This window comes from Larus michahellis, chromosome 7, assembly GCF_964199755.1.
Source record: "Larus michahellis chromosome 7, bLarMic1.1, whole genome shotgun sequence".
Classification (NCBI taxonomy): Eukaryota; Metazoa; Chordata; class Aves; order Charadriiformes; family Laridae; genus Larus; species Larus michahellis.
In genome coordinates this window covers 47,703,919-47,730,469 of record NC_133902.1, presented here as the reverse complement: position 1 = coordinate 47,730,469, position 26,551 = coordinate 47,703,919, and the positions used below count along the sequence as shown (strand labels likewise).

Below are 26,551 nucleotides of genomic sequence, written 5' to 3'. Positions count from 1 at the left end.
GCCTTACTCAAGAAGACACACACACACAAGGTGGCACATTAAAGTAGCAGAGATGTCAAGCTAAGCATATTCCTTATCACTGTCCTGAACAAGAATGAAATTAAACATGTATTTCATGATCTCCTGAATCAAAGCATCAGTGGTCACCTATGGCAAATGCCAAGATGGAAGAGCAGGGCATCATTTAAAATCTATTCTCTGTGAACCTGAAGAACTAATTGACAGCCTTGTTGTAAATTAGGCCATACCTGTTACAGCTGTGGCCTTGGAGCGACAGAGGAAGGCAGGGACTCTCTCGGGAGTTTTACTAGATCAGCAATGGTTGAATTACTTCTATGCAGAACATGAAATCACAGCTTCACGCAAGCGAAGAAAATCAATTATATCACAATTCGAATAAAATAGCTATATCCAAAGTTTGTTAGAGAGACACAAAAACAGGGAGGAAAATGGAAAATCTCCTATGCCACGATCTCCTCTTTGTAGACTGAAAAAATGATAAAGTGCATCCTTGTTTAACTCACTGCAGGATGCCTGGAATTTTATAGAAACTGCTGCAACATGTCTCCCAGTGGGGAATAACTGAAGCATGAGATAAGAAATCAGCCATATCCTAACCTGCAGTAGCAAGTGCTGTAAAAGGAAATGCCCAATAAAGGCTTAATATATAGGAAGATGGCAAATAAGTGCCTGGATTTCTGAAATAAGAAAGCCTAAGCCAATTCTCTAATCACATCTAATCAAAGAACACCATCAGTTGCCAAAAACTTCTAGGAAAAAATGGGTATCAGAGAGATGGTAGCATGCATATCTTCTTCAGTAGTGTTTTGGGAATATTTTAGCCTGCAGAATTTAATTCCCTGTTATTACTTCTGAGCCTAGAGGCGAAAGTCATAAATCAGGACCATTCATAACATGCAATAATGGTGTGAAATACTCATAAGGCGTGTTACATGATGAAATCCTTTGGGACTGTGTGTAACACTTCCAGTCTTTGATGACTGCATTAAAAATTCGTCTGTCAGTAACATTTATTCTTCCCAAATTCGGATACTGGGTTTTCATTCTTTTCTCCCAACATCTCCAAATATTGCTGTCATATGGCATTCCTTCCACGCTTCCTCCCTGCTGCCCTAAATATATGTTTAAAACAAAATCACAGGAAAGCATTCCATGGTTAAAAAGATGGGCAGGTTTTAAACTACACTGTATTTACTTATAACGGCTTTTAATACCAGAGGAGCTTTCCCAGGGAGTTTTGCCCTGATTTCAGGACCCCCATTGTTTTTATAGAGGGCTACTTGGTCCCATTTAGAGGGTGGCCACATTTGAGTAATACAGACTGCAATCCTATAAAACAAAAAACATTGTCCCCACTCTTTTACCCTCCCATCTAGTGAGTTAAAAAAAAATAAATCCCAACCCATGATGTGTTAGAGCTTTGTTTTCTGAGTAACGAGACTAATCATGTTTCCTCCGCTTGTGGTCTCTCTCTTCTCTTCCTTTTCTTCTAGGTCCTCTGGATCCACGCTGACATAGAAATATCCCATGATGGAGAAAATAATGCACACAGCAAAGAGGAGAACAGTGAACAAGACAAATTCAGCCCACTAGGAAAGAAAAAAGAACAGCAGGTCAGGAGACCCCAGACTCTCAGTCCAGAGGATTTCTCTGCACTTACAAGTGATTTTTAGAGAGCTGGGTGAAAAATACTTTTCAGCTTCCAAGATTGCTCACAAGATAGAAACTTTCTCATCCTGTTTTCTGGTAAACCCATTTACACATAATGTAATTATGAATATGTGGTATACCTTGAAACAAGCCAGTTAAAATGGACTGATTTCATTAAATCTTTTCTTAGAAATCTGTCCTGACTGGAACGTACCTGCCTGGGCCTTTTGCCCCCGAGATGCCTTTGGGAGAGGCAGTTTCATGTTAGCCAGAAACAAGCCCCAGTTCACACCTTAATGCCACCATCCCAGAAATCTGATAGCTTGAATTAAACAAGCCCTGCACCACAACCTCCCTATGCAAACCCAACATCTCAGCAGTGCTATGGGCAGCTGGCCCTGAAGGAGTCCCCAGCTAGACACCTGAAGAGGCTGCCTGCCCACTGGGCTAGCTGGATGAAGGCTAGCTGCTTTTGGTAAGCAACTGCAACGCGTGGCTGGCATCGTGTCTAAGCTCCAGGCCCAAATACAGCCTGCTTGCCTAGAGCTGAGATCCAGCAGTGTTATCGCAGTGCAGGTCACAGTATTATTTACTGCCACTGTGGGGCTTAGGGAAAGTCACTGATCCAGAGGGCATCACTGTTGAGGGCAAAGCAGAGCCCTGGTTGGGAGGTAGCTTGGTGCAGGCTGCCATAACTCCGTTGCTGGAACCTGGGGCTGTGCAGAGAAGCTGTGCCTTCAGGACATGGACACCCAGAAGCACCATCCAGTGCCTGTTTTAAAGCATTACCTCTGTTTTAAAAGCCAAAGCATACCTGTGCCATTGGCGCGGCCTGTGCAACAATGAGCACAAGGGTATTCCCAACAGCCACTGTGAGCAGCCAGCCTGCCTGCAGCACCGACTTCATGCTGGCTGGAGACTGAAAAGAGGAGAGGGGCCTGATCAGTGGGTATCATGCTGTGCCCTTCTGCCCTGGTTCACCCTTGTGATGTCCTGTCCGGTGTAGGTGTTCCCAGGCTCAGCCTAGGAGGAGATGGTGGAATTTCCTCTGTGTAGAATGGTTAATCTCAACAACTGCATACAAGGAGCTTTTGAAACATGTCCTCCAGGAGGACACAAGAAGAAGGAGGAGATGCTGATGTTGCAGAGCTGGATCCTGATCATCCTCAACCTGCATCATCTGAAACTGTAAGATCAGGAAGCCCAGGAAGACACACAACAAGCCTACAGCTTGGATTCTGGTGCCATGTGGCTGGACACCTTTGGAAAAGAGACTGAATCTTGATGTTAAGCTTCTTGCTGATGACAAATTTTCCATATCCCATGACAGATCATCCCACTGTATTAACTGCCCTCATTGATAAACATCTTCACTTTACTCCAAGGATAAATTTGAGCAGCTTCATCTTTTTGGTCTTGTAATGTCTCAGTCCTCTCTTCTCATAAACCTTCTCCCAGACAACACAGTCTACCACAGTCAAACCATTCCTTGCATACTCATTACCCCTTGCTCCCTTGTTACAGACTCAGGTAGGCTTAGACCCTTTCAATCTCTCAGCTTAAAGCAGGTTCCAAGCCCCTATGCCACCGTGTAGTCCTTGAGATTCCTTTGCCTTTTTATCACTGCAAAATACATACCACAAAATATTTCACTGGGAGAAAAACCTGATATTACAGTATTCAGAGCTTTGACATTAAAATACACTTCCATCCAGTTCTGTTCTATGTTCTCAGCTTTACTAGAAAAGGAGTTTCCTGAGCATAACTGAGAACAGGTATCTTCAGAGTATGAATTCATTAGCTTGAGAGGAGCCAGCAAATGGTGTTATAATCCCACTTTTAGCTGAAGCACAGATAACTTTGTCAGTAAGTGTCATGCCAAAGGACGTATTACAAGTCAATGGCAGATGCAGGAATAAATCCTGAAGTCTAATTGTAAGCCCCTTATCTTTAAGTCAAGTACCTGAGAATAGGAGAAGGCCAGACCTGTAATGGAGAACATCACCTCCCCAGCAGATATTAATAAGTATTGTGGTAACTGCCAAGCCATATGGACATTGTTGGCTTTGATGTCTTCTGACTTCCATGTCTTAACAGCACCTCCAGAAACCTAGCAGGAAAATAAAGGTACATTGATTAGCCGCTCAAAGATCATATCCTTCTTAGCCTGGACTCCAAGAGCAAATTTACCAAAATGAAGTTTTAAGTAAAGTTGGAAGCAAAGCTCTGCCCTGGAAGCAAAACTCTGTGTCTGACCCCTGCCATTTCCAAGCCTGTGGGGAACAGGCTGACTTTTCCTGCAGAGGGCAGAGGTGACAGGATGGAAGCATCCCAGCTCATTCATGTGCTACAAGAGTTGCATTAGTTATTACAAACAAAGAAGTTGCCTTCTGTAGTGGGACTGGGAAAAGCCTGTGTGGTGCTTCTGCAGAGCCTGTGACCAGCTGCTGTCCCCAAGGCCAGAACAGGACAAGAGGGTAAATGCTCATTGCTTCCATGTGGCCACTGCTCCCATTTCACTGGCACAGTACAACTCCCCTACGATAACAGTGACGCTCAAATAAATCCACTTCAGGAATACCAAGATTACCAGAGACTGCCCCATATCAGACGTATTCAGATAGTTATGGTAGTTGTATTCCTAATTCTTTTTGTTTGCTCTCCCAGGTGCAATTAACACTGCCTCTGGTGCACAGAGGCTCAGAGGCAGAGAGATTTGACTAGTAGCCAGGAAAGCACTAGGCTGAAATGACTTCAGGCAGAAAACCCTGTGTTTAAGAAGAGTAGTTGGGAAAATACAAGGGATGTTTACGAGATGTACTTAATCACCATGCAGGGAGGCAAATCAAGAGACTGTATTTTAGCAAGCTAAAAGGGGTGAGAGGAGAGCTGTGCATTGCTCTTTAGCCCATAAAGAAATGTCACAAGCACCATACTATAACTGCACACTGAGGAAGGATGAGTAGAAGGCAGCATCCCCATGATTTAAGTATCACAGTTCAGCCACATTAGCAGACTAATATATTGCATTCTTAGTTCTTCTATATAGCGCTCCTGGCAGAGGAGCAGGGCTCAGTACAAATCACTCCAATAATTAAAAATTAACTTGGCCTGGAGCAAACTAACTCTCTACAGAAGGAGGAACCCGCAGGGAAAGAGATGGAAAAAGAGGGTCAAAAAGATTAAAGGACTAGCACAGGGTCCAGAAGGGCTGAGGCACAGAAACATCCCTGAGCAGCCATGGCTACAGCAGGGACTTCTGTAGGTGGGTAAATGCTGGAATCCTTGACCTCAGTGACGCGGGACACATCTACCTCTACTGGCCCCGATTCAGTTGCATTACCAGAGGCTATGGGGCAATATTCTTAATGAAATATTCTTCATGCAACTTCTTGGTTTCTCATCTGGGGAAAGAGGCTTGCAGCTATGGAGGAAGGGTCTGGCCAGTGCCACTTCAAATGTATATGTGGTTTATGTATGCAAATCTCTGCACTCACAGATGGCAGCATCTGCCTGTTCCCTCCAGGACTGTATATCCCACTCCAGATACTGGAGTTAAAAAAAAACGCCAGGTGCTTTGCAGCTATATTTTTCCCCCTACGTATTTGGACTCTGCAGACATGAGCAGCTCCTATTAATTGCCCAACAGGGAGATGTTACTGCCAGGGAGTAGCTGACAACACTTTGCTCTGCTCATCACAACACAGTAGTCAAAGTCCCAGAGGGCAGCTTAGCAGTGTGTTCTGTCAGACCTGGTTTGTCTGTGTGCCTGTGCAGTGGAAAGGTTAAAATGGGAACCAAGCTGATCACGTTCATCTCCGTGGCTCCTGCCAGCTGGACCAGGGTTGGAGCAGCATGCCTAAGAGGCTGGCAGGCAGGGAAAGGAATCCACCCTCTCAGCAGCGCTCACGCCCCATCAGGGCTAGGTTGTTCAGAAAACCATGCCTTGACTTTACACTAGGCTCCAAATGAGCTGTACAGACAGTGAGAGGAGGAAAAGCAGATGTACAATCTCACCAACCTCCTCCCTCAACATGTCCCTCTTTCTCCCATGCACAATCCACAAGTCTTGGAAGATCAGCCTTTAGATCAGTAAGTTAAATGTGTGGATACAGCAGACTGCTTCTGCAGAGTTTTTTCAGGTGTGAGGTACCACCAGGTACAGTATTTTAAAGACCACATGCAGAGTCAGCTCTTGGCAGACTGTAATAGCTCTTTGCAGTGCACTGGGTCAATGTTAACTGAACAAGGATGGCATGAGACCAGCACAAACCACAGATCACATGATTTTCCATGGAGGATTTCCATCACGGAAAAGATCTTATTTGTTTAACCCATGAGATCTGACAAGGTCACAGTGGAAGGTGGAACAAGTACCTTTTACTGTCCCTTGTATAATGAACTGCCTTCAGATGGCTACTGCCCAGGTCTCACAGGGTAGAGAAAGCAAGTGACAGTCGCAAACATAAGAACAGTAGCACTGGCAGAGACTAGAACAGAAGGAGCTTGTTACTGCCACAGGGACACTTACGTTAGTTATCACAACGGTGTATGATGCGCCGAAGTCGAGCAGCCCTAGCTCCATGGTGAACTCTCCCGTTTCAGTTATGCATTTTCCATTATTGTACCTAGATACAATGATGAAGTACAGTATTTCCAAGTTAGTCCCACAGACAAAGAGCACACAGCAGCGTTATCAAACATGCCCCTACAATGGAGTAGGGAGGATGTATGATGTAAAGCTGCAGTCATGTTTATGTAAGGCGATTACTAGAGTACTTGCCATCTTTTCCTTCCAGAAACACTTAGGCACTGACCGGAGTTCACCTAATGACCTGGGCTGTTGCTAACGTTTTTAAATGGCTTCTGCTTCTTCCTAGCACTGCTTTTTTTCCCCCTCAGGTTTATTTTCCTTTCAAACTTTTCTCCACTGCTTCAGGAACTGTGGGCCAGACAAGTTAGCCAAGCTCAAGCAGCCTTCAGGAAATCAGAGCTATGCATCCACAAGCCACTTTGTTTCCTTTCAATAAAGCAAATTAGCCTTCATATTTGTTTTTCTGATTTTGGATGTGTGAGATGGCACAGAGGCTCAGCAGCATTGCCACAACGGCTGCTGCACCCTACTAAATTGCAGCAATAAATATTTTGGATGGAGCTGATGCAGAGAAAAGCCATGAAGCTTGTTTTGAAACATTGCAAATGCCAGAAATACCCTACAAGAGCCAACTCCAAAGCTGCCAAACCAAGGCCATATGGAGCCCCTGTCTAACAAGCCCAGCCTGCAAAGCCACGTAATGTTACTCGATGTTACCAGCCCACATACCAATGCTTTGTAGTGTGGAATATGAATTACCCTTTCCCTGAGAGCACACTAACACTAAGAGCTTGGGCCTGAGAGAATATCAAAATAGAGCAGGCATCAAATGGCAGGGGGGACTTTACCGTGTCCCACCTTACTCTGCTGACAGATGCACAGGAACGGCTTGCTTTTTCCCTCCAGGCCCCCACAGAATGTGGATAAAAACTCAGAGAAAGTTAGGTGCTGTATCAAGACTTCTTCAAAAGGCTTTTTGGGTTTCCAAAATTCCCCTGACCTGACTGTGAGAAAAGTCAGATTATGGTCTAAATTAGGATGTCATTATACTCGTGTCATGGGAATAAAGTTTCCAAACTTTGTCCCTACTGATTTTGTCTTACCAAAGCAATAACAGCCATGGGAAGGGAGCTATCTCAGACACTGTTTGGAGGCTGAATCTATTCAAGTGCGTATTGCACACGGAGATACTGATTTGCTGTCCTTTGGCTTGTACACTTTGCAAACTAAATGCATGGTGCTTCTGCACACACACGAGTGTCCCAGAGCACCTGCTCTGTGCAGAGTCAATAATTCTGTTTTTTACAAAAGCAGCAATGCACTACATCTGCACCCACAACCCAACGCCAAGGCAATAGCAACGAAGGTTTTGCTATTCATCCAAGAAAAGCCCCATTGTATCCAAGGAAAGGCCTCAGCAAGAACCTTCAGCACAGCAAGGGAAACTTACTTGTCCCTCTCTAGCAGTGAGTACTCAGAAGCACTGTAGTTCTTCTGAACAGCAATGAACCGTTTGCTGTCAATGGTGAGGTTAACATCTTGACTCAAACCATTAATGAATCTGCAAAGAAAGCATATTTCATTGGGTTGTCAGACAGGGCAGGAAAAGCATATTATCAGACACTTGAGGAGAATTGTGCTCTCTCTCCCAAAGCATTCTGTAACTCCATAAAGTTATGACAGACTCTCCTGCAAGCTAACAAAATACTTGCCCAATTCGTTGTCCAGTTTTTCAATATAAGATTAGTTTTCCCTGCTGTGTAATTTTGCCCTCTTACTCCTGCGAAAAGTGACCCTCACTTTTTGTGGGTTAGGACTTCAAGGCAATCTCTTTTCAGTGACTTTCAAAGATTGTTCTGTGGCTGTTGGAGATGACAGAGCCCCAGCCCACCCCAGGAAATTATGAAGTTGGGTTTCCTGATGAGTGTGTGCACCATGCTGCCATACTTTCCAAGGAGTTTCTACCAACAAGAAAAGAGTTTTCTAGCAAAAGTTTTTCTAGAGCTTTTCATCAAAACCAAAGCTTTCATGGGAATGTTCAGGTTTGGGTATTTTTCGTGCAGTGTTTATATACTTTTTCATAGACAAAAGACAGTTTCCTTTTGACAACTCAAAAAACATTAGCAAACCCAAACCCTTTTCATTTGATCTGACTGTTTAAAATATTTTGGTTTTCCGTTCTTAAAATGGGGACGAAATCCCTGAAGATAGTCAAGTGCTTAACAAAAGTAACTTTTTAGTGGAAAAATAGTGAAACCTCTTGGCAAATTTTTGAAGGGAAAGTTTTGGGATTTTGTCAAGAATGTTCACAGGAAAATGCAAAACATTCCTGACTGCAGGTATTAATCAAGTCTCCAAGGCGGTGTGTAGTCAGTAGAAGCCTTCACAAACCACGGCTATGAAGAGATACTGCTCTCCTGCTACTGTCAACACGGGCTTTCAGATAAGGGAGTTGGTCATTGTTTTATACTCTCTAAAGTTTTTCGGTTTTTTTTTTGTTTGGTTGGGTTTTGGTTGATTTTTTTTTAATTGCAGCTTGCCCAAATCCTCCACAAAGTCCAGCAGGAATCTCTTTTTTTTTTTTTCTTTGCAAATCTGCTTCTTCTGCACCTCAGCAGCCTCGCATAAGTCTGGTGATGTGGCGCTGGAGGTAACTGTGACATCAGTGAGATGGCATTTCAGTGCAGACCAGCACAGGACTGTTCATGGACTAGTTCTGGAAAGTAGACTAGCCGCTTAAGCAGAGCCCAATGCCCAGTTGAATTGTTTACGAGGACGTAAAATTACTGCTGTATCCAATTTAGTAAAGCATTGTGCGTGAGGCTGGGTGAGATAAACGAACGTCATGGGTTGGCCAGTTTGCAGAGTATAGACGGCAACAGCTCCTTTCCAGATTGCTTCTTCTCTTTCTTTCCCAAAGAGGTGGGACACAGTGAGATGAATTTACCACTCTTCCAAAGGGAGAAGATCTTTTATGGTGCCATCTCAGCCCAGACTATCCTAGGCAGTAAGCAGCAATAACGCTCAGCTCTGCATGGCAAATGTGGGAGGTGACACCCTGTCAAGCCTCCGCAGCTGACACCCAAGTCTTGCATGAGAAGTGTGGACTAGATTCCAACCTGAGAACATCTGGGTTATGTTACATACAGCTTGCATTAGATATAAGCAGTTTCCCTCACCCCACCATCTCCAAATCCTCAAAAAAAGCCATTCCTACCTAACAGCTGCCAAACCATTTTCTGGCTTTGCTTCCAAGTCTGTAATCTAAAGAGGGGGGAAAAAAGAAATCAAATATATTTATTAATGCCTCCTTATAAATAATGTGTAGCAGGAAATACTAGTGTCTGTGGAGTTAAACATGTGTTGCAAACCCCATGGAAATCGACTGGACTCTCACATAAGCTTGACATCAGGCCACAGAAGTGAAGTCCTGGTATGATGAAGCCAATGGCAAAATTTCAGCTCCAGCGAGGGCTTAAGATGAGATCATACCTTTTTTCTCCCCATCTCCTGCGTAACTAAGGCTACAGAGTTCCAGCCAGTCACCCTTCTACTGAGGCATGTAACACCCTCCAAAAAAGTATTTTTCTTCATCTGAAGATAGCAAGAGACCATTATCCACATTAGCCGCTTTCAATGACTAATTGCAATTAAACATGAGTGCCTTACTCCTACAAAACCTGCAACTGCCTAACTTTCATATCTTGGTTCTTGGCATACTCATAGACTTCACAGAAGCCTAAAGCCAAGAGGAACTGCTAGGTTACTATTCTGATCATCATGTATCACTCATATTTCCCCTGACTCCCGATACTCAAGAGATTAAACTGTTGTATGGTGCTAGCAGAGAGCAGGTGAGACCAAGTGCACTGAGCTTGTTTGTGCCCACAGTCTCTGCAGACACACCTCTGAAATGGCCATCTGGTTGGGCACACCGGGGAGTGAGAGTGCCTCTCCTGGAGATCACAGCTAGAGCATCAGCTCAATACTTAACATGATCTACACTCTTTCAAGGAGAGTCTATTCGGTGTACAATGCTGAAAAAAGACAGTAGAGACACAGCCCTACCCTGAAGATTGAATGTCACAGAAATAGAATATGGAGCAAGGTCTTGGCTGGTAGAAATCCACAGTTCTGCCATGTCCACTTAAGCTGGCAGGACAATTTCAATTTGTGCAGCCCACAGACGGAACCCAGACAAGCCAAAAGGGACTGAATCTACCTTCAGAAACTGGATTTCTCTTAAAATTTTCTAGCCCTTTCTCCACACTTTCTTCCTGATGTTCAACCCTGGGCTTCTGAGACCAAGGATACAGAATTTCAGTATACCTATAAAATGTCTATTGTACTTCAGTGTGATATGCTGATCTACAAATGATGTATGCCCTAAATAATAAATACCTACAGTGAATAATAAATGTCAGAGCAATAAATAATAAACAACAACATATTTTTTTCCATGGGAGACACATGGAATCAACACTCTAGTTCGTTGCAGACAGGCCAGTCAAATCATTACTCACTTCCATCAACGATCCCTAGAGCTCTCAAATTCATTTCCTGCCCACTCAACAGCCCACAAAGGAGAAGAAACCAATTTCAGATTGGCTCCTTCCAGGAAAACACCCCCATCTGAGTGAGGGGCCCAAACCCAGCAGTGAGGGAGGATGGCATGGGCCATGGCTACTCCAGGGCAAGTCCTGCAACACAGCAGTGATGCTGACATTGCCTTCCTCATGTTGCAATGCTGGAAAAGTGAGCATTACTTATCACACTGTCTTCCACATCTCCCTTATCTACAGCTAAGAATGACAGGTCAACAGCATCACCCAACAGCACTGCTGTTCCCCAGTGCATGGGAGCCTGCCCATGCCAGGGTGGGTGTTAATTTAAGCACAGACTAGATAGCTGGGGCAGCACAGAGATGTACTGAAGCTCAGAGATTGCTTTGCTCCACCCTGTCACAGGCTTTCTCTTCATAAGGACTCTACAAAAATCACTGTTCGAGTATCCATTCCTTAAGGTAACAGCACACAACCATCAGGGTCACAGGGAAACTTAACAACATTGTGTGATAACAAGAGACAGGCTCGAAACCATAAAGCATAAAAAACCCCCAATGTTAGGAAAAAATAAATTCCTAAAACTCCCCATTTTTAAAGACAGTTATGTGATTTCTACTATATAATATTGAATGCTTAGTACAGCAACCCTGCAAGGTAGGAGGCTGAGGAACTGCAAAGAGAATTGATATTTTAGTATGAGGATCGATTCTGATGGCATTTACACGCATACATACACACCTGCCACAATGTGCAATAACACCATACATTTCAAGTGAGCTTCTCGGCATACAGCTGCATGTAAAAGATATCAGAATCCAGCCCTATACATCCCATATGCCTCTCTCTGATTGTTGTGGCAATACACAGAAGTCCAAACGCAGCCCGCTCTGCTGCAGAGCCTGAAACGAGCTTAATCATTTATTCTGTTCAGCAAAACAAATGGGCCTTCTGTGCATTTTCACTAAACACACGCAATAACTAAACCCGGAATCATTCCTCTGATGCTTTTATTCCATGCCCAGCCCTAGAGCCTCTTTAATATCTTTGCTTTATAGAACCATCTTTGGGGGAAAATCTCTGGCGCTCTGTTTCCTTAGCTTTCCCAAGCTCTCCTGCCTAGCAGGCATGACTCTGCTCTCCCACTGCAGCATTCACTGGATTAAAGTGTGCCCAGAAACCCTCAGATGCCATAACGCCTCCATTAATCAACCAGCAGAAATGTGTACAGATCCAGTGCCGCTAGCTAAGAAGTCAGGTTTAGAGCATCTGAGAGCAATCAGACAGACACTGAAACTGAGCAAATGAATTAATGAGCCTATTACTCCATTGTATCATCACAGCCATTGAATTAATACTGTATTTACACTTCACTCCCACACTCACTAAGCGGCTTGATAGGCTTCCTTCTGCCTTAAAAACAATTAAGCTGTATACTGATTTTTCCTTCACGGTGTAGTTAAAAGCAAGAGACAGTCCTTGATGTTGCAGGGTAAAGTGAAGGCTCTGTTGTTCTCCATTCAATATTAATTTTGAGTACTCAGCTGGGTTCTGTGGAAAAAACAAACTTGGTTATACTTTCTTTAGATGAGAAAGGATCTGGCTCTTCCCACCAAGTGTAACCCTGTCCTCTCTTCAAGGAAGCCTCTACAGAGAGGTTAACAGTCAGAGCTGTCTTCTACAGGACTATGTTGATCTATAGGCTTTGGGCTGGTGAAGCCAGAGCCTGGAGGACCTTTCCTTGCTGGATGCAACCCGAAGGCCAGGGCACACCTTCTACCTACACAGCTATCCTTTGCCCTGGCCCTGCTGTGCCTCGATGGGACCACATCCAAAACATGGCAGGCAGCTGGTGGCCTACGAACTGCTGGGCTGAGTCTCAAACTAGCCTGACCTGTAAAGTAAACTGGAAGCTGAAATAGGAATCAGCCCAGTGTCCATGCCCAGTTAATTGCCTTCCTGTTTCTTTCCTCCTTTGCAACTAAGTACTTTTCAGATGCCATCCAGATCCCGGCAGCAATGGGATCTCATTGCCCAGTCTGAGCACTGAGATATGTGAGCTGAATGCTCATATGCTACGTGCTCATGTCAGGACAATTATCCTTTATTCTATTTCTGATTACAGGTGAATGTAGTTAGTCATTTCCTCCTTTGCCATGGAAATATGTCTCCAAAGTTTCCATTTCTGTCTCATCAATGGAGACAATATGCTCTATTTTTAAAGCTATTCCCATGCATTTCTAAGGCAGTAGAGGAAAACAAGCTCTAGCATCTGTGGGCTTTATTAGAAAGTACCTGAAAAAAATCCCACCCTTTCTTCAATGGGATGCAAGTCAGGCCATACAGGCACAAATATGTGCTTACCTGAAAAGCCTCCACAGGCTGCTGAAATAGGTCCCGGTCTTGGATTGTTACTTGAACAGGGTTCTTTGCCAAATTCAGGACCCGAATTAAACTCTCTTCTGGGACAAGTCGAGGCATATCAGTTTCCTAATTAAAGTAAAAGGCTTTAAGTGCCATCTGTATGCTTTATTAGCACTTTAATATCTCTTCATTTTTAGCCATAATAGCCGTCCTCTCTGTAACGAAACTCTTCCATCCCTTCCTCATCAAAAGTTGTAATGAGAGAAAACTGAACATAAATCTTATTTAGGGAGGTTTCCTCATAGTAGCTGAATAGCCAACCTGTCGTTCCTCCCAAAAACTGGTTGTCACACCTGTAAGACTACAGGCTACACAACTGCTGGGCAGGTAGAACAAAGTCACTCCATTTATTATACAGCTCCCTAGTGTCTGGATTTAACCAACTGCCATATCAGAACGGAAAAAATTGTGCTTAGCTTTCAAAAGCAGTGACCAGAATAATTATTTCCCACTGCAGTCAGTGACTGGGAAAAGAATTAGGCCAGAAGCTAAGCAGTTTTGAAAATCCCAGTCCAGCTCCATGTCTGTAATTGGTGCTTTTGCATCACTTGACACCATGCTATTTAACAGCCAACTGTATAGATCTTACTCCCTGTTTTCTGAGAAAGGGAGGACGGTGCCTCCAGCACAGAGGTATCTCTTTCTGTCAGGAAACATTTCCTAGAAAGAGTATTTCAATCAGCATCAGCTTTGTACTATCTAGAGATCTAAAATGCATTTTTTTTTGTAAACTTCTCTCTTTTCTCACTTTATTTTCAAGTAGCTGCCAGCAATACTTCAGAGCTATTAACTTTTCTTCTACCTCATCCTCTAAGTTGGGTATTGCAGGCAGGGTAGTTTGAACCTAACTCGGTGGGGAGACACACTGTCAGAGAAGATAGGGTGACACTGATTTCCCTGTACCCATATGCTGCTCCAGACCAACAGGCCTGTTAATGGTATCCAGCAAATCACGTTACTATGGCTTTTCACCTGCACTACCCACAGCCAAGCCAAGATGGGCCATCCTATCCCAGTCTTTGCTAGAGCTTTTACTGGCCTTCAGGGTAAAATTTCCATGCACAGGCAGGGGGGAACATCTAACTCACCTTGTCTCTGCCCAGAGGAGTCACCCCACAGCCAGAGCAGACTTTCAGTGCTAGGCCAGAACTGCTGGTGGTGACAATGACAGCATTTCTTTGCTCATGTAAAGAGATCGGGAAGAAGACCTGAACCCACAAAGTCTCATTTCAGCAGGAGACTTGTCAGGGGATTCACCTGAGGAACCAGCAGATGTTAATCCAGGGCTGTCTGCCAGCCACTCTAACAGAACATTTTAAGTATACCTGGAAGCTTTAAAAATTAATCCTACTGTAACTTGTGTGAGCCAAAGGTCAGCCAAACTCTGCACAAGGTTGGTCACAAGCCAGAAACAAATGGTACAAATCTGCAGGGGCTAACATCGAATTTACAAGAGATTTGCTACCATCCCCATGTCTGGGGATGCCTGGCAGTCCCCGATGCCTGTGACTACAGAAGTGACTGAATTCACCTGCCTCACTGGAGAATCAGTTTACTTGTAAAAAAAACACACCCTAAAGGAGGAAAGGAATTAAATTAAAAAACCAAAACCACTACACATATACAGCCCACCCCCACAGTAAAAGCTACAGCAAGAAATAGGAGAGAGAACAGACTACCTTTTGGGAATTAATCACTAGCATTAACTAGATGTCTGTCAAGCACTTTTGACGATGGAAATCTAGAATATAGACCAATACAGATGACTGGCACAGCACAACTGCAAAGACTAGAAAGAGAGAAAAAGACAGAGAGAGAGAGAGAGACAGAAAGAGAGAGAGGGAAAAGTAGACAACGTAAGAATTATCATTAGCCACTGGGTCAGTATGCTTAATTGCAAAGAACATATTAAAAATTATAACCAAGGAACACAATGGTCAAAAGGATTATCTAATAGGGATCAATAAAAATAACCCAGGGAAAAAAAGTATTTCTGAGGAATCCCTTGTGCTATACTTACGTTTATTTTGATTTCTACAATGGCTGCAAGTCCAAACGCCACCCCTGCAAGGATCATACCTGTTGCCATTTTCCTAATAGGTCTATGGAGTAAATGAAAGAGGTGCCATTAAGAAAAAAAAGTAATATAAAACATAGAATACTATTCCTCAGAGCCAAAGATGTGCCAAAACCATGTAATAAACTGTCCAAGAGGTGGCACTGGGGATGACATGCTATTTAAATTGCCAATCATTTAACTTAAAACTATTCTATTATTCTGTATGAGGCCAGCACTGAGGCCAATTAAAACTGATATGCCATGAAAAAAAGCTCTTTACTTGCAAGTTTCGTATTATCTCGTTCCTAGCTCTTCTAGTGGGAATAGCTCATGGCACTATGTTAACCTACGATGTTGGAAGGAGCACTAGAAATGAAATATCTTCAAGTCCCTTTTGGGAAAGGCAAAAGAAAAGCAGCATGCTACTTAGCAGGAGGAATGAGAAGAAAAATGTATAGTTTGTGTCATCAATGTTTCTGACCATCTGTAGCATCATTCTGGGTTATTTCTCATGCCAATACATTTACATTTCTACAGAATAGAGAGCTTCCTTCTGAACTCAGAGCAAAACTAGTGCAACTCTACCAGAGTTACATGAGACAATCTGATACAAAGCAGAATAAAATAGGTCCAGAACAGCAGGTCCAAACTCTGCACTGAGTTTTTGAGACTTGAAACAAATCTGGTTCTAGATTCAGTGGTCTCCACTATTTGCAATGGTCTGAATTCACATTCCAGATTGACTGGGCTGTGGGAAATCCAGATTAGGAATGCAAATTTTGCCTCTCAGTTATATGCCCTGGGATAAGAAAATATTTACTGCTTGCATCTTGTAATAAAAAAAATTGTTTTGATCTTCAGTGCTGCATTAGGATTTTGTAGCACAAACTTTTGCAGCCACATAGGCTAACTTCCTGCAGGCTACAGCATTTCCACAGCCACTTCTACAGGTAAACTGGATAGGAGCCTGTTCGTATCCCACATGCAGGGGACAGAACCAGCATGGCATTCAGTCCTGATCGGTGCACGAGTTTGTGCTGCTGGGTGAACTAGTCTGTGAACTGATCATCAGGCAGGAAGCTTTCTGTCAAGTTGTGGCTCAGTCCAGGGCACGGACTCACACTGAGGTAGCACGGAAAAGCACAGCTTCTGATGTGTGTCCTCCAAAGGGCACCATTGCAGGGCTGGCCAATGTCTTTGATATGCCTTTAGGTGCAAGTAATTCAGCATGACGGTGGAGGTTCAGCAGGGTGAAAGAGTAGGCCTATGAGGCTCCTTCCATCCCCATTTTATGTGGTTTTGTCTATCCAGCATTTTAGTTTGGATTGGGAACATGCTTTTTAAGCCAATCTCCCACTCCATTCTCCCTTCCCACGTTGAGAAGTGGTGCTGGAGCATGGAAACTGGGCTCCTTTCAGCTGAAACTGCACTGCCAGAGGCACTCCATGAGTGCACATAACATACTCTCACTGCTAAAGGGCATAAGTCCACAGAGGCAGACTACAGATACTCTTGAAGTAAAATCCCCCAAAATGCATAAAGTCAGTCTCAGAACCAACCTGGAGGTCTGCTCCTATTACACTGCACTTCTTGCTGACATACGCTTGGAATAAAGTGTTTGGGCCATACGGAAATTCCCTTATGTACTCATTGGTGCAGATTCTAGTGTGGAATCTGCTTTCACAACGCCACATGTAGCCCACGTGGGACAGTGAATTTGTCCGCACAGGGACCTTTCAGGGAGGGAATTATTTAGGGCTGATATAGGGGATAAGGTGAAGAACATGTTGATCAAATTCGAAGAGGCACTGTTCATGAACATCTGCTTTCAGGGAATGTCTGTGCAGAGAAGAATCCAACATCACTGAATTTTCCCCTCTAGAATTTCCAGGGCATATGGAAAGGGTGATGCTGCCTATTGGGATTGAAGTACTGGGAAGGGTGAATGGAAATTTGTGTTTCTTCTCCTTAAAAGTTATTCTGCACACTTGCTGCAAAAGAATAAGAACAGAGGCATCTGTATTGTCCCCAAGTACTTACGTGAAATTAAATTTGCACATGTTTATCAGGGGGTAGAGCCCAAGGTCAAAAACCGGGATGAAGACAAGAATAAGAAGTGGATTTAAGAACTGCAATACAAAAGAATGGGAGTTTAGTGACTAGAAAGCAACTTTCAGTAATTAAACTCATAAAGCACTGTCCTCCAGAAATAATTCCATTACAGAAAGGACATGAACAAACACTTAAAAACCTCCTTTTAAAATATAATCATAGTTTGCACTCCAACAGCTTCTGCTATTTAGTTTTCACAGGCACGAATACATTTTGTTCATATCGTCCTCTCCAAGAGGTAAGCAAGCATCACTGGCCCAATTTCCCTGAAGAGAGAACTGAAACATCATGTTTTTAAAAAGTACAAAATCTACTGACAATAGAAGCAGGTGACCTTCAGTGCTGTGGTGGGACCTTACAACAAATCAGCAATAATGGAAACATCTTGGGACTTCAGCAAAATCCCAGAGGAACAGGCACTATTCTGTGAAATTGGCAATTTCTCACACTTCCACACAGCTTGGTAATCCCCCAGGAACTACATTTCTCCTGGGAGGGCCAGAGCTTGTCTGTCAGACAGCAGTGGCAGAGCAAGAAAACAGAGCGTGATAGAGAACAAGCAGAGAGATGCTGTTTCAGTTTTGAGGGAAGATTTCAGGGAACAGAACAGCTTTGAATTTCTCCAGAGCTGTTCAGCGTAAGAATTGTAATCAACTGTGACAACACATCACCATCTTGGAGCCTTCACATTTTCATCTGCTCTGCAGGAAGGGAGGAAGGAAACATATTTCAGGTACAATGCTCATCCCAAAGCAGGGGCATGTTAAAAGGAGACACAGTTTGAATCCTCCACGTGCCAACCCCACTTCAAGAACTATTATGGTGGCATGTCTCCCCACACCACTGCACCATTCTGCAGGATTCAGCCTCCATGTAAGGACATCATTGGGGTCTTCTGAACCCCAAACTAAGCTTTCAAAACAGCTAGTGAGCAATAAGGAAGTGTCCACACCACAGCAGTCAGCAGGAGCACTGCTTTTACCTTCAAAAGGAGCAAAGAAAGGCCACTGGTCCCATGAGAAAACCAAAAATGAGTCAGAAAAAGAAAATACATTTCTAAGGGTTATTTCCTACCCTACAGTATCTTTTACCTGCATTTGGTCAGGCTGAAGGACATATATTCCCTGAAACAAAAAGATATTCCAAGTGATTCATAAACACCATAATATAGTAGCACATACGGCAATTAAGTAACTGGTCCAGTTTGCCTTAGCAGCAGAAGTTGTTTCCTCAAATGCTTTATGTTGGCTTTAGCAGCTGATACTGTGCTCTTGACACTTGTCATCTAAGGACACAGTGTTTGATGAGAATAATTTTGCAGAAGGAAGCTACACTCAGACCTTGATATATGGCAGCTGGGACACAGCCTATGACAGATACTGAGACCCATCTTTCAGAGTGGCTGAGCCATGAAGGAGGGGGGAAATGGGCATGTTAGTGTCCCAGTTGGGATTTGGACTTAGAGCTTCCTCCGTCCTTGCTTCTGTAATGGGAAAAGACCAAATCCTGCAAGTGAGTGCTCTCAAGCTTCAGGACCCTCTGAGCTCTGTTGGCATTTCTCCCAGGCACCCCGAGAGGATAACAAAAGAACAGCCCTGAGCCAGGGGGCTGCACCAACACCTCTTTCTTCCGTCCATCTTCCCAGGGCACCAAACAGGCTTTGGACATCTGTTCAACTGTGACTTCTTGCCTTGAGCCAAGAGTCCTCAAGGCTGTAAGAGGTGCGTCACCCTTGCATCACTGGACCCAGCCCCCACAATTGGGCAAGGCTAATGGGGATGGACGGAGGGATCACAGTTCCCAAAAGGGACCAATGAGCTGTCTCCAGGGAGAGGCTGGTGTTTGAACTCCACGCAATGCTTTTCATTTGAAATTAAGATGAAGAGGGGGAAAATTAGGAAGGAAATAATATCTTCCCAAGAAAGCATTGTGGGTGTTTGTCTCCTGTCTGCCAGGTTTGTCCTGAGCTGAATCTTGAACAGCTGCCTGTCTCTCCCAGCTCAAATTTTGGGCTTTAAATCAATTTTAAACTGGAAAATGGGCATTTACAATCCTAAATTCTGATGTGAGCATCCTCAGGTAAGATCTAAGTGGCTCATTAAAACATATATGTCTGCAAACCAGCCCTGTATGGTGGCATCTTTACGCAGATAGCCGATCCATATTTACCTGCCACTGCACCCTGCACCATTTGCCATTCACATCTTTGAAGAACTTTATGGCTACTAACTAATTAATCCTCATCACATCTCTACCTTATACACAAGATTCCTGCTGGTTTCAAGAGGCTTCATTAATGTATCACCAAGTAAGCCAGAGTACAAATATATAACTACAATAGCTCTAGTTACACCTTACAAGGGCTGTGTGAACTTTCCCTGACTTCACTCTCTTCAGTGGGGGTAAGCAGGCTGGAAACCCTACCTGCTCCAGGTCACAGAGCGACCGGTTGCCAGTGGGTCAGCACTCCTGACCCTGCAGGCTGCTGATGGCTCCCCAGCCCTCGCTCCTTGCCAAGATGTACTGTGATGAATTGAACATGGCTGCACAGAGCCGCTCACTTCTAATCACCAAAAGTGCAACTCACCCAGACTCATCAAGCAGATGCTCTTAGTACTGCGAGACTCCGGTTAAAAAGCAAGAGCAGTGATGTTATTACTAGTCTTACCAGCGTTGGTGACATTAAGTACTTACAAAATCAGCATTCATTTTTGTGGCTTGCAAAGTCCACCTGGATCCCTAAGAAGAAAACAGAAAGCTGTGAAGCCTTCAACATGTCTTATGGGACTAGAAAACATGGGGAAAGAGAAGAAGACAATACTGGAGGTCTTATTTCCCATCTATTCCTTCCCATCCCTGTAACACATGCCAGTAGGCAGGGCACATCCTTCCTTCTCACCCTCCTGTGCCAGACACCCAGCAGGACTGTGAAGGGAAGGCCAGCAGTGATGGTGGGCACTGCCGTAGCAAGCACCTGGACACCTGGTAGGACCATGGCACTCTGTGTCCCCAGGATGCTTTAGTGTTACCCTGGAAAAACAAGGGTGCAAACCCAAGCCGGCAGGCAGACCTGCAATGCACTGTACCATACCTGCTGATCAAACAGGGCCCAGAACATTGGCAGCGGTATGAAGAGGAAGAGAACACGTGTCACCATTTTAACCTCCCCAATCAGCTGCTTCTATAAAGGGAATAGGCAAAAAGGTAAGATGGGAGTGAGAAGCCACCAGGGGATTCAAGCCACAATGCATGAGAGCTCCTGTTTCTTTCTGCATGGCAGTTATTCATTGCACTTATTCCTGATATTGAACATATTTGCATTTCTCCATTTCAGTGCAGCACCTAAACTGTCCATTAAGGGTCAGGAGAGTACAGATGTGGGAACGGACAGGACAAATGAGAGCCCGGCGCATGTGAGGAGTGGTGTGGCCAGGCCAGTCTTAATGTCTCCCTTGTATGTCTGCCTGTCTCCCTCCTTCCCCCTCCAAACTTGCCAGGTAGAGCATCACTTACCGAGTATTTTTCTGATGCCCAGTCCAGCCAGTGATCTCTCTTTGGAATCTGACGGGAGCGGTTTTTCAGACGGTTTTTAATAGCAAACTAGGGAGAAAAACAGGTGAGTAACTCCTTTGTGGTGTCCCTGCCCTTGTCACATTCCCAACACAAGACTGCCCTCTCTATCCCCAAATGTAAGCAGCGCCAGAAAATTGTGGGTGTTTGCTGAAAACCTCCAAAGTCTCAGACTGAATGCTTTATGACCAATTCTCTACAGGGAATTTTCTGTGATATTGGTTGATTAAAGGTATGATGTGGGAATGAACTACCTCATGGGCTTGTTTTTTGGAGAGAAATTTGACACAAGCCCCCAAAGACTGTTTCATGCTTGATTTGAAACCTGCTACATGATAAAGCTTTAAACATCATTTCTTCAGTTCTCTTCCAAAAAGCACCTCTCGAATTGACCACTGTGCTGGGGAGGAAATGCCTTGTTACCCAAAGCAGTGTCAAAACCAGAACTCTCACTCCCTTCTTGTTCTGTAGACCTTTCTTTGCATATTTGTGGCACAGCCCATGTCACATTCACTCTTAGACCAGCTTCAAGTTGGTTTCTCACTGGAGGAGAAATCAGTGACACCGAATTTGTAACTTGTTTATTTATGCTGTGTGCTCCAGTCACTGAACACAGCCATCCTGGCAAGAAGAGTGGCAGACCTCACTTAGGAATACTATCCTTAAGATCTCGCCTGTTTCCCCAAGGTAAGTCTGTCACTAGGATTGACCTAGGTAAAAAGAAAACATCTGCTGTTAGCAACAGCTTCCTGAAAAAGAAACATCATTATCCACCTAATAATAAGAGAGTATTTTTTCACATACCATATTCAGCTCACACACTATGAAAAATAATTGATAAGGCTGTAATGCGCCTTCAGCAGGTGTCTCTTGCATTTACGTGAACATGCTGAATGTGCATAATATGAATGTGTACTATTAGTCTGCTGAACTGATAAACTTCAGTAAAATTATTCAGCTGAAAAAAAATGAGTCATATATCTGATACTCTGTGAGCTTCTGAATTTTCCTTTCAGTTCAGTCTCCACTAGCATCTGCCAATAGTGGTTCTAACTGACATCAACTGAACAGTTCATGGAGCTAAGGAAAAACGATTGAAATGTTGAAAGAATAAACTAGAACCTAAATGTGTTTCTTATTTCTTACAGCTCATCAGCAAGATACCCAGGAACAGCATACAGAAGAACTCCAAATGTCACCTCCCCTTTTCCTCTGCACTTTTCTGACCTGCAACCTCAGAGTCATGCGTGAAAAAGAGAGAATGGCACACACTTACACCGATGCATTTGCACACTTCAAGTAAGACATTCCCTTGTGGTGGCGTTTTTCTGTACAGTCCACTTCCAGCAATGAACACAACTGAAAAACAGCAGGACACTAGCTAAAAGCACATTTCGATTGATGCCCTCACCAAAACTGCAATATTCACACGTCCATTTTCCCCTGGGCAGATATTACCCTGCTAGAAACATTCTTCACACAATGATGCATGGAGGAGCCTGTGCTGCCTTAAACTGATAGGAATAGGCCACAGGGGAAAACCCAAGCTTCTCAGGCCCGTGACCATGCATTTTTTTGAAAATAATTGCTGTAACGTTAGCTATGGCCTGATGACTTTATTCCAGTGTCCTGATTCTTCTCTCTGATGAAAGTTCGAGGGGAGAGAGAAACATTCACATTCTCTGGAGGACGAACCTCTCAAATCACAGATGCCGTGCTGAAATAACACAATTGTTTGGTCTCTCAATTAAGTTAACAAGCTGAATGAGAAGTCAACCCATGCTGTGTCAAAACCTCTCAAATGCAGCATAATAAGGGGACTGCTCCCCTCAGCAGCTTGCAACTGTGGAACTAAAGATAATGGGGTGTCCTCCGTATTGGCTACCAAGCAGTAACAGTATGAATGTGGAAATTGCTGAGTATTTTATGAGGGATGAAGAAGAAATCTTGACAAGTACATTAATGGGGCTAAGATGCAAGCTTTAGGAAGCAGGGTGATTGCGGCAGCCTCCTTACACTTGGACAATAAGGGCTTTTTATTCCAACAGAATAATAATAAGCTGTCACTGTAATTGTGGGAATTACTTCAGCCAAGCAAAATGAAACAGCTCAGAATAAAGTAACATCTCATTCAGCTCCTTCTGCGATTTCTCTGTGGTGCATAGATTCTGAAGCAGAAGTCAGAGCCATTAAAGATGGCCCCAAGCTGCAAAGAGCCTGTGGAAAGGTTAGAAGTGGTATGCTAAGCTTCTCTTCTATAAACTGGGGATCTTTGAGGACTGCTCAGATTGCAGTTCAAAGGCCAAGCCTGCCTATAGGCAAAGCTGTAAGCCATCAGGAGAATCATTTTGGAGCCTTCCTTTGCTTTATAGAGCAAGGCAATTGTATTTTGAAACATCCACCAGACCACCTTCTCATCAATATCGTGATAAAGGATTGCAGTAAAACCATGGTCTGCCCACCACTAAGTGAATTTCCCATTGTAGTATCCATACAAAGCAAGTGAATTTGTGCATTTTCTCACCTATCCATGCACTCAAAAATAGTAAATCCTGTTACAAGCATTATTCTTTCCACTCACCAAGCGCCAACACCATCAGTGCTGCTGGGACACCAAAAGCCAGTGCGTAACAATCCTCTCCAAAACATTTCACATCTCCTGAAAAAGTAGTCAGAAATAAAAGCACTTCATTACAGTCAGACTTATGTTACTGGGGCCTTTGATTTGCTTCCCCTAAATCAGTCACTTCCCCTGGCTTTAAATCTTCTTTGCTGGTGCTTGACACTGTGAATTGAATCTCCTTGAAACAGTTGTCCTCCCTTGATGAAGACAATTTGGAAGCAGGGTTAGTGTCTGCCAGCAAAAGCAGCTGATAATGGGCTACTGATGAGAATGGTAGAAGGGAGGGGGCAGACAAACAGGTAGAAAAAAGTAGTAGGTACTGGAATCTGGTAGGTAATCTGGAAAAAACCCACATCATTTAAAATAACCTGACGCCATTCTGTATTTGCCTAGATATAAATAACTAGTACTGTGTTTCCACATTATTTGTGCCAGCTGCACGATTTATTGAGCTAAAAACCTGAATCTGATTTCATAGCTACGTACAGTGGACAAAGTGGAAGCCAATACCCCTACTGAATAAGTGGGTGCACAGGATTAGTTTTAACACTCCAGTTCCGTTTCTCGTCACCTTTGCACTCTCACTAGAGGAAGCCTGCTCTAAATGTCATGTCTTGCAATAACCCATCAGGAAGTCAGGTTTGTTACAGCATGGCTTTGACTGATCTGAGCCATGGTTCACTGAAACCCTGCCCCTCTTGGACCAGGTCAGTTCTTGCACCACATGAATTTAGAAGCCCAGTTGCAAACAGCAAGCCAGCAACAGGGTCTGTGTTTGTATGCCAGTGGCTACAAGTTACTGCATTCTGACATGGAGTAATATCAAAATGGCTAAAGTAAGCCAATAGAGTTAACAGGAAACCAACCCATGAAGCCTTCACATGTTCCTGTTTGTTGTCCCTGGGCAGTCACAGTCAGCTGCATAACTGTGTGCGTGCATAGCATTTATTTACTTATTTTCAGCAAATTAGCTGAAATCCAACAGAGCTGGCAGTGAGACATTATGGGCATACTGAACTTTTGACATGCAAAATTGAGTTGGACTTCACCTAAAAAGTATATATTGCACATTTGTGCCAAACGTCCAAGAACTGCACTTCTTGCTCTTCCAAGAAAAGCTTTCAAACTTCACAGAAATTTTACTCTTCCCCCATCCTCTCCACCTCATTTCCATGTTGCAACTACTTTATTGCTAGGCTATATTGGCACAAGTTTTGATGTTCAAAGGGGACTGTATTTTCATCTGCCCACTCACTACATTGAGCAAAAGCCCCTTCCCAACAGAATGCTGACCTGGGGACAACAGAGAAAGAGCAAGAGATACAGCATTTCTCTTTGCCTGTACACATGGTGTAAATAAGAGACAAGCACAATTGTCCAAAGGCTTGTGAAATGAATGGCCTGTTAAAATAATCACTCTGAACAAGTGTTAAGCTTCCTGGAGAGAGCTACCTGGAGGCCATGGGATGGAATGAAAAAAATTGCTACTAAGCGTAAAGCCTACCGTGTCCCTGTCCCCATCCCCATCGCCTATGGCCTGCCGCTCTGCCTCTGTGTCTGTATTTAGAGTGTGCCAATCCCTTTGGATTCTAGGCGCTGCGATACAATGAAGTAAGTGCAGCAAGACTCAGGGACTAAAAGGGGTTGTGCAAGCTGGCTAGAATATAAAGTAGGTCTTAAATGGGGCATAGGCCTGTGCTTTGTCTTCAAAGCTAGTTGCTCAGGGCTGCAATCTTGCAAGCAGACCCACGCAGACATGCCTGGGTGCCAGGACAGAGCCCTCCAGAAGTCAGCAGCACCCTGTGGGAGGGAGAAGGTAGGATTTCAAAACCAGCCCCGCTAAGTTTTTCATCCCTGACTCCTACACAGGATAGCAGAGATCAGTTCCCATCCACAGGTTACCTGCAGGCAAGACAGAGAAATAACACTTCAATGGCAATGGGGAGGATTAGATGATCATATAGGTCCTTCCACCTTTCATATTTTAATTCTACAGTTCAGGCTGGCTTTGAAATACAACAGGAATATAGTTTCTGTGACTTGTCTGCTAGTACTATAAATCTGTTACACTGCTACGACAGGATTAACAAGGCGTAAATGCAATACACTGCCCACTCCACAGATAATATAATTTCTGCTATTCAGTTGTCATAAAAGCCTAACTATGCACAGCAGAGTAGTCAGAGGGCAGCTAATTTATTGTCTTATTCTAAATCAACACTGACCTCTTAACACAGGAGTTACAAACGTGGAGATCAAACTTCCAGCATTAATGGATAAATAGAAGATGGAAAAAAACTTGTTTCTCTCCGAGGTCTAAAACAAGAGAAGACAATATCAATGTCACGGCTAATGCACAGCATTGGGCTTGCAGATTGAACACTATCAATTCTCTTGTTAGGAAGGCTGGGTAAATATTGACACGCAGCGCATAAAATGTTAAGCAAACATGCTTGCGTTCAGGTGATGGTAAATGCTCACACAAATCAGCTCACGCTACTTGAGAAGCGCTTTGGGGCTTTTTGGCATTTCAGAGGAAAAGCCACTGCTTCGAGAGTGTTGTGAGACTGGAAGGAGGGGAGAGCATTTACTTATTCAGAACAAGTAGCATGATTCAGATCCTCTGTCACCTAATTCAATCCAATTTGGCACAGTTTGACAAGCTCATAATTTCTTCCCATGTCTGAGCTCTTTTTTTTTTTCCCCTCCTCTCCTGTGCAGAAATAGAAAAAGAAACCTGTGTATTTTGAGGAGCTAGTAATGACAGCATAGATGAGAGAGTGCCAGCAAATGAGAGGTATCCATCACACAGGAGATTACCAAGCTGAGGCCAGTCAACCTCAAACTAATAGGGTAAATTAAATCTACGGGAGCAAATTCATGAGCCTGATGGAGGGATGAACTCTTAAGAGAAACAGTTCAGAATTTAACTGATG

The 26,551-nt window shown here is 43.8% G+C and overlaps 1 protein-coding gene across 5 annotated transcripts in view; it reads right to left on the bottom strand.

The window, feature by feature from the left end:
* Nucleotides 1–290: 290 nt before the first annotated feature.
* Nucleotides 291–26,551, bottom strand: part of SLC15A2 (solute carrier family 15 member 2) — a 63,999-nt gene continuing 37,738 nt past the window's right edge. For all 5 annotated transcript variants that reach the window (XM_074593861.1, XM_074593859.1, XM_074593857.1 and 2 more), the window contains 17 exons: nucleotides 25,841–25,931; nucleotides 23,574–23,651; nucleotides 22,269–22,351; nucleotides 20,936–21,022; nucleotides 20,514–20,603; nucleotides 20,117–20,161; nucleotides 18,514–18,546; nucleotides 17,351–17,439; nucleotides 15,272–15,353; nucleotides 13,192–13,317; nucleotides 12,214–12,378; nucleotides 9,483–9,529; nucleotides 7,716–7,826; nucleotides 6,203–6,299; nucleotides 3,635–3,781; nucleotides 2,486–2,590; nucleotides 291–1,610 (listed from right to left, as the gene is read on the bottom strand). In XM_074593861.1, the coding sequence (XP_074449962.1) occupies nucleotides 1,434–1,610; nucleotides 2,486–2,590; nucleotides 3,635–3,781; nucleotides 6,203–6,299; nucleotides 7,716–7,826; nucleotides 9,483–9,529; nucleotides 12,214–12,378; nucleotides 13,192–13,317; nucleotides 15,272–15,353; nucleotides 17,351–17,439; nucleotides 18,514–18,546; nucleotides 20,117–20,161; nucleotides 20,514–20,603; nucleotides 20,936–21,022; nucleotides 22,269–22,351; nucleotides 23,574–23,651; nucleotides 25,841–25,931 (1,653 nt within the window). In that variant the 3' untranslated portion in view covers nucleotides 291–1,433. The remainder of the gene's footprint in view (nucleotides 1,611–2,485; nucleotides 2,591–3,634; nucleotides 3,782–6,202; nucleotides 6,300–7,715; nucleotides 7,827–9,482; nucleotides 9,530–12,213; nucleotides 12,379–13,191; nucleotides 13,318–15,271; nucleotides 15,354–17,350; nucleotides 17,440–18,513; nucleotides 18,547–20,116; nucleotides 20,162–20,513; nucleotides 20,604–20,935; nucleotides 21,023–22,268; nucleotides 22,352–23,573; nucleotides 23,652–25,840; nucleotides 25,932–26,551) is intronic.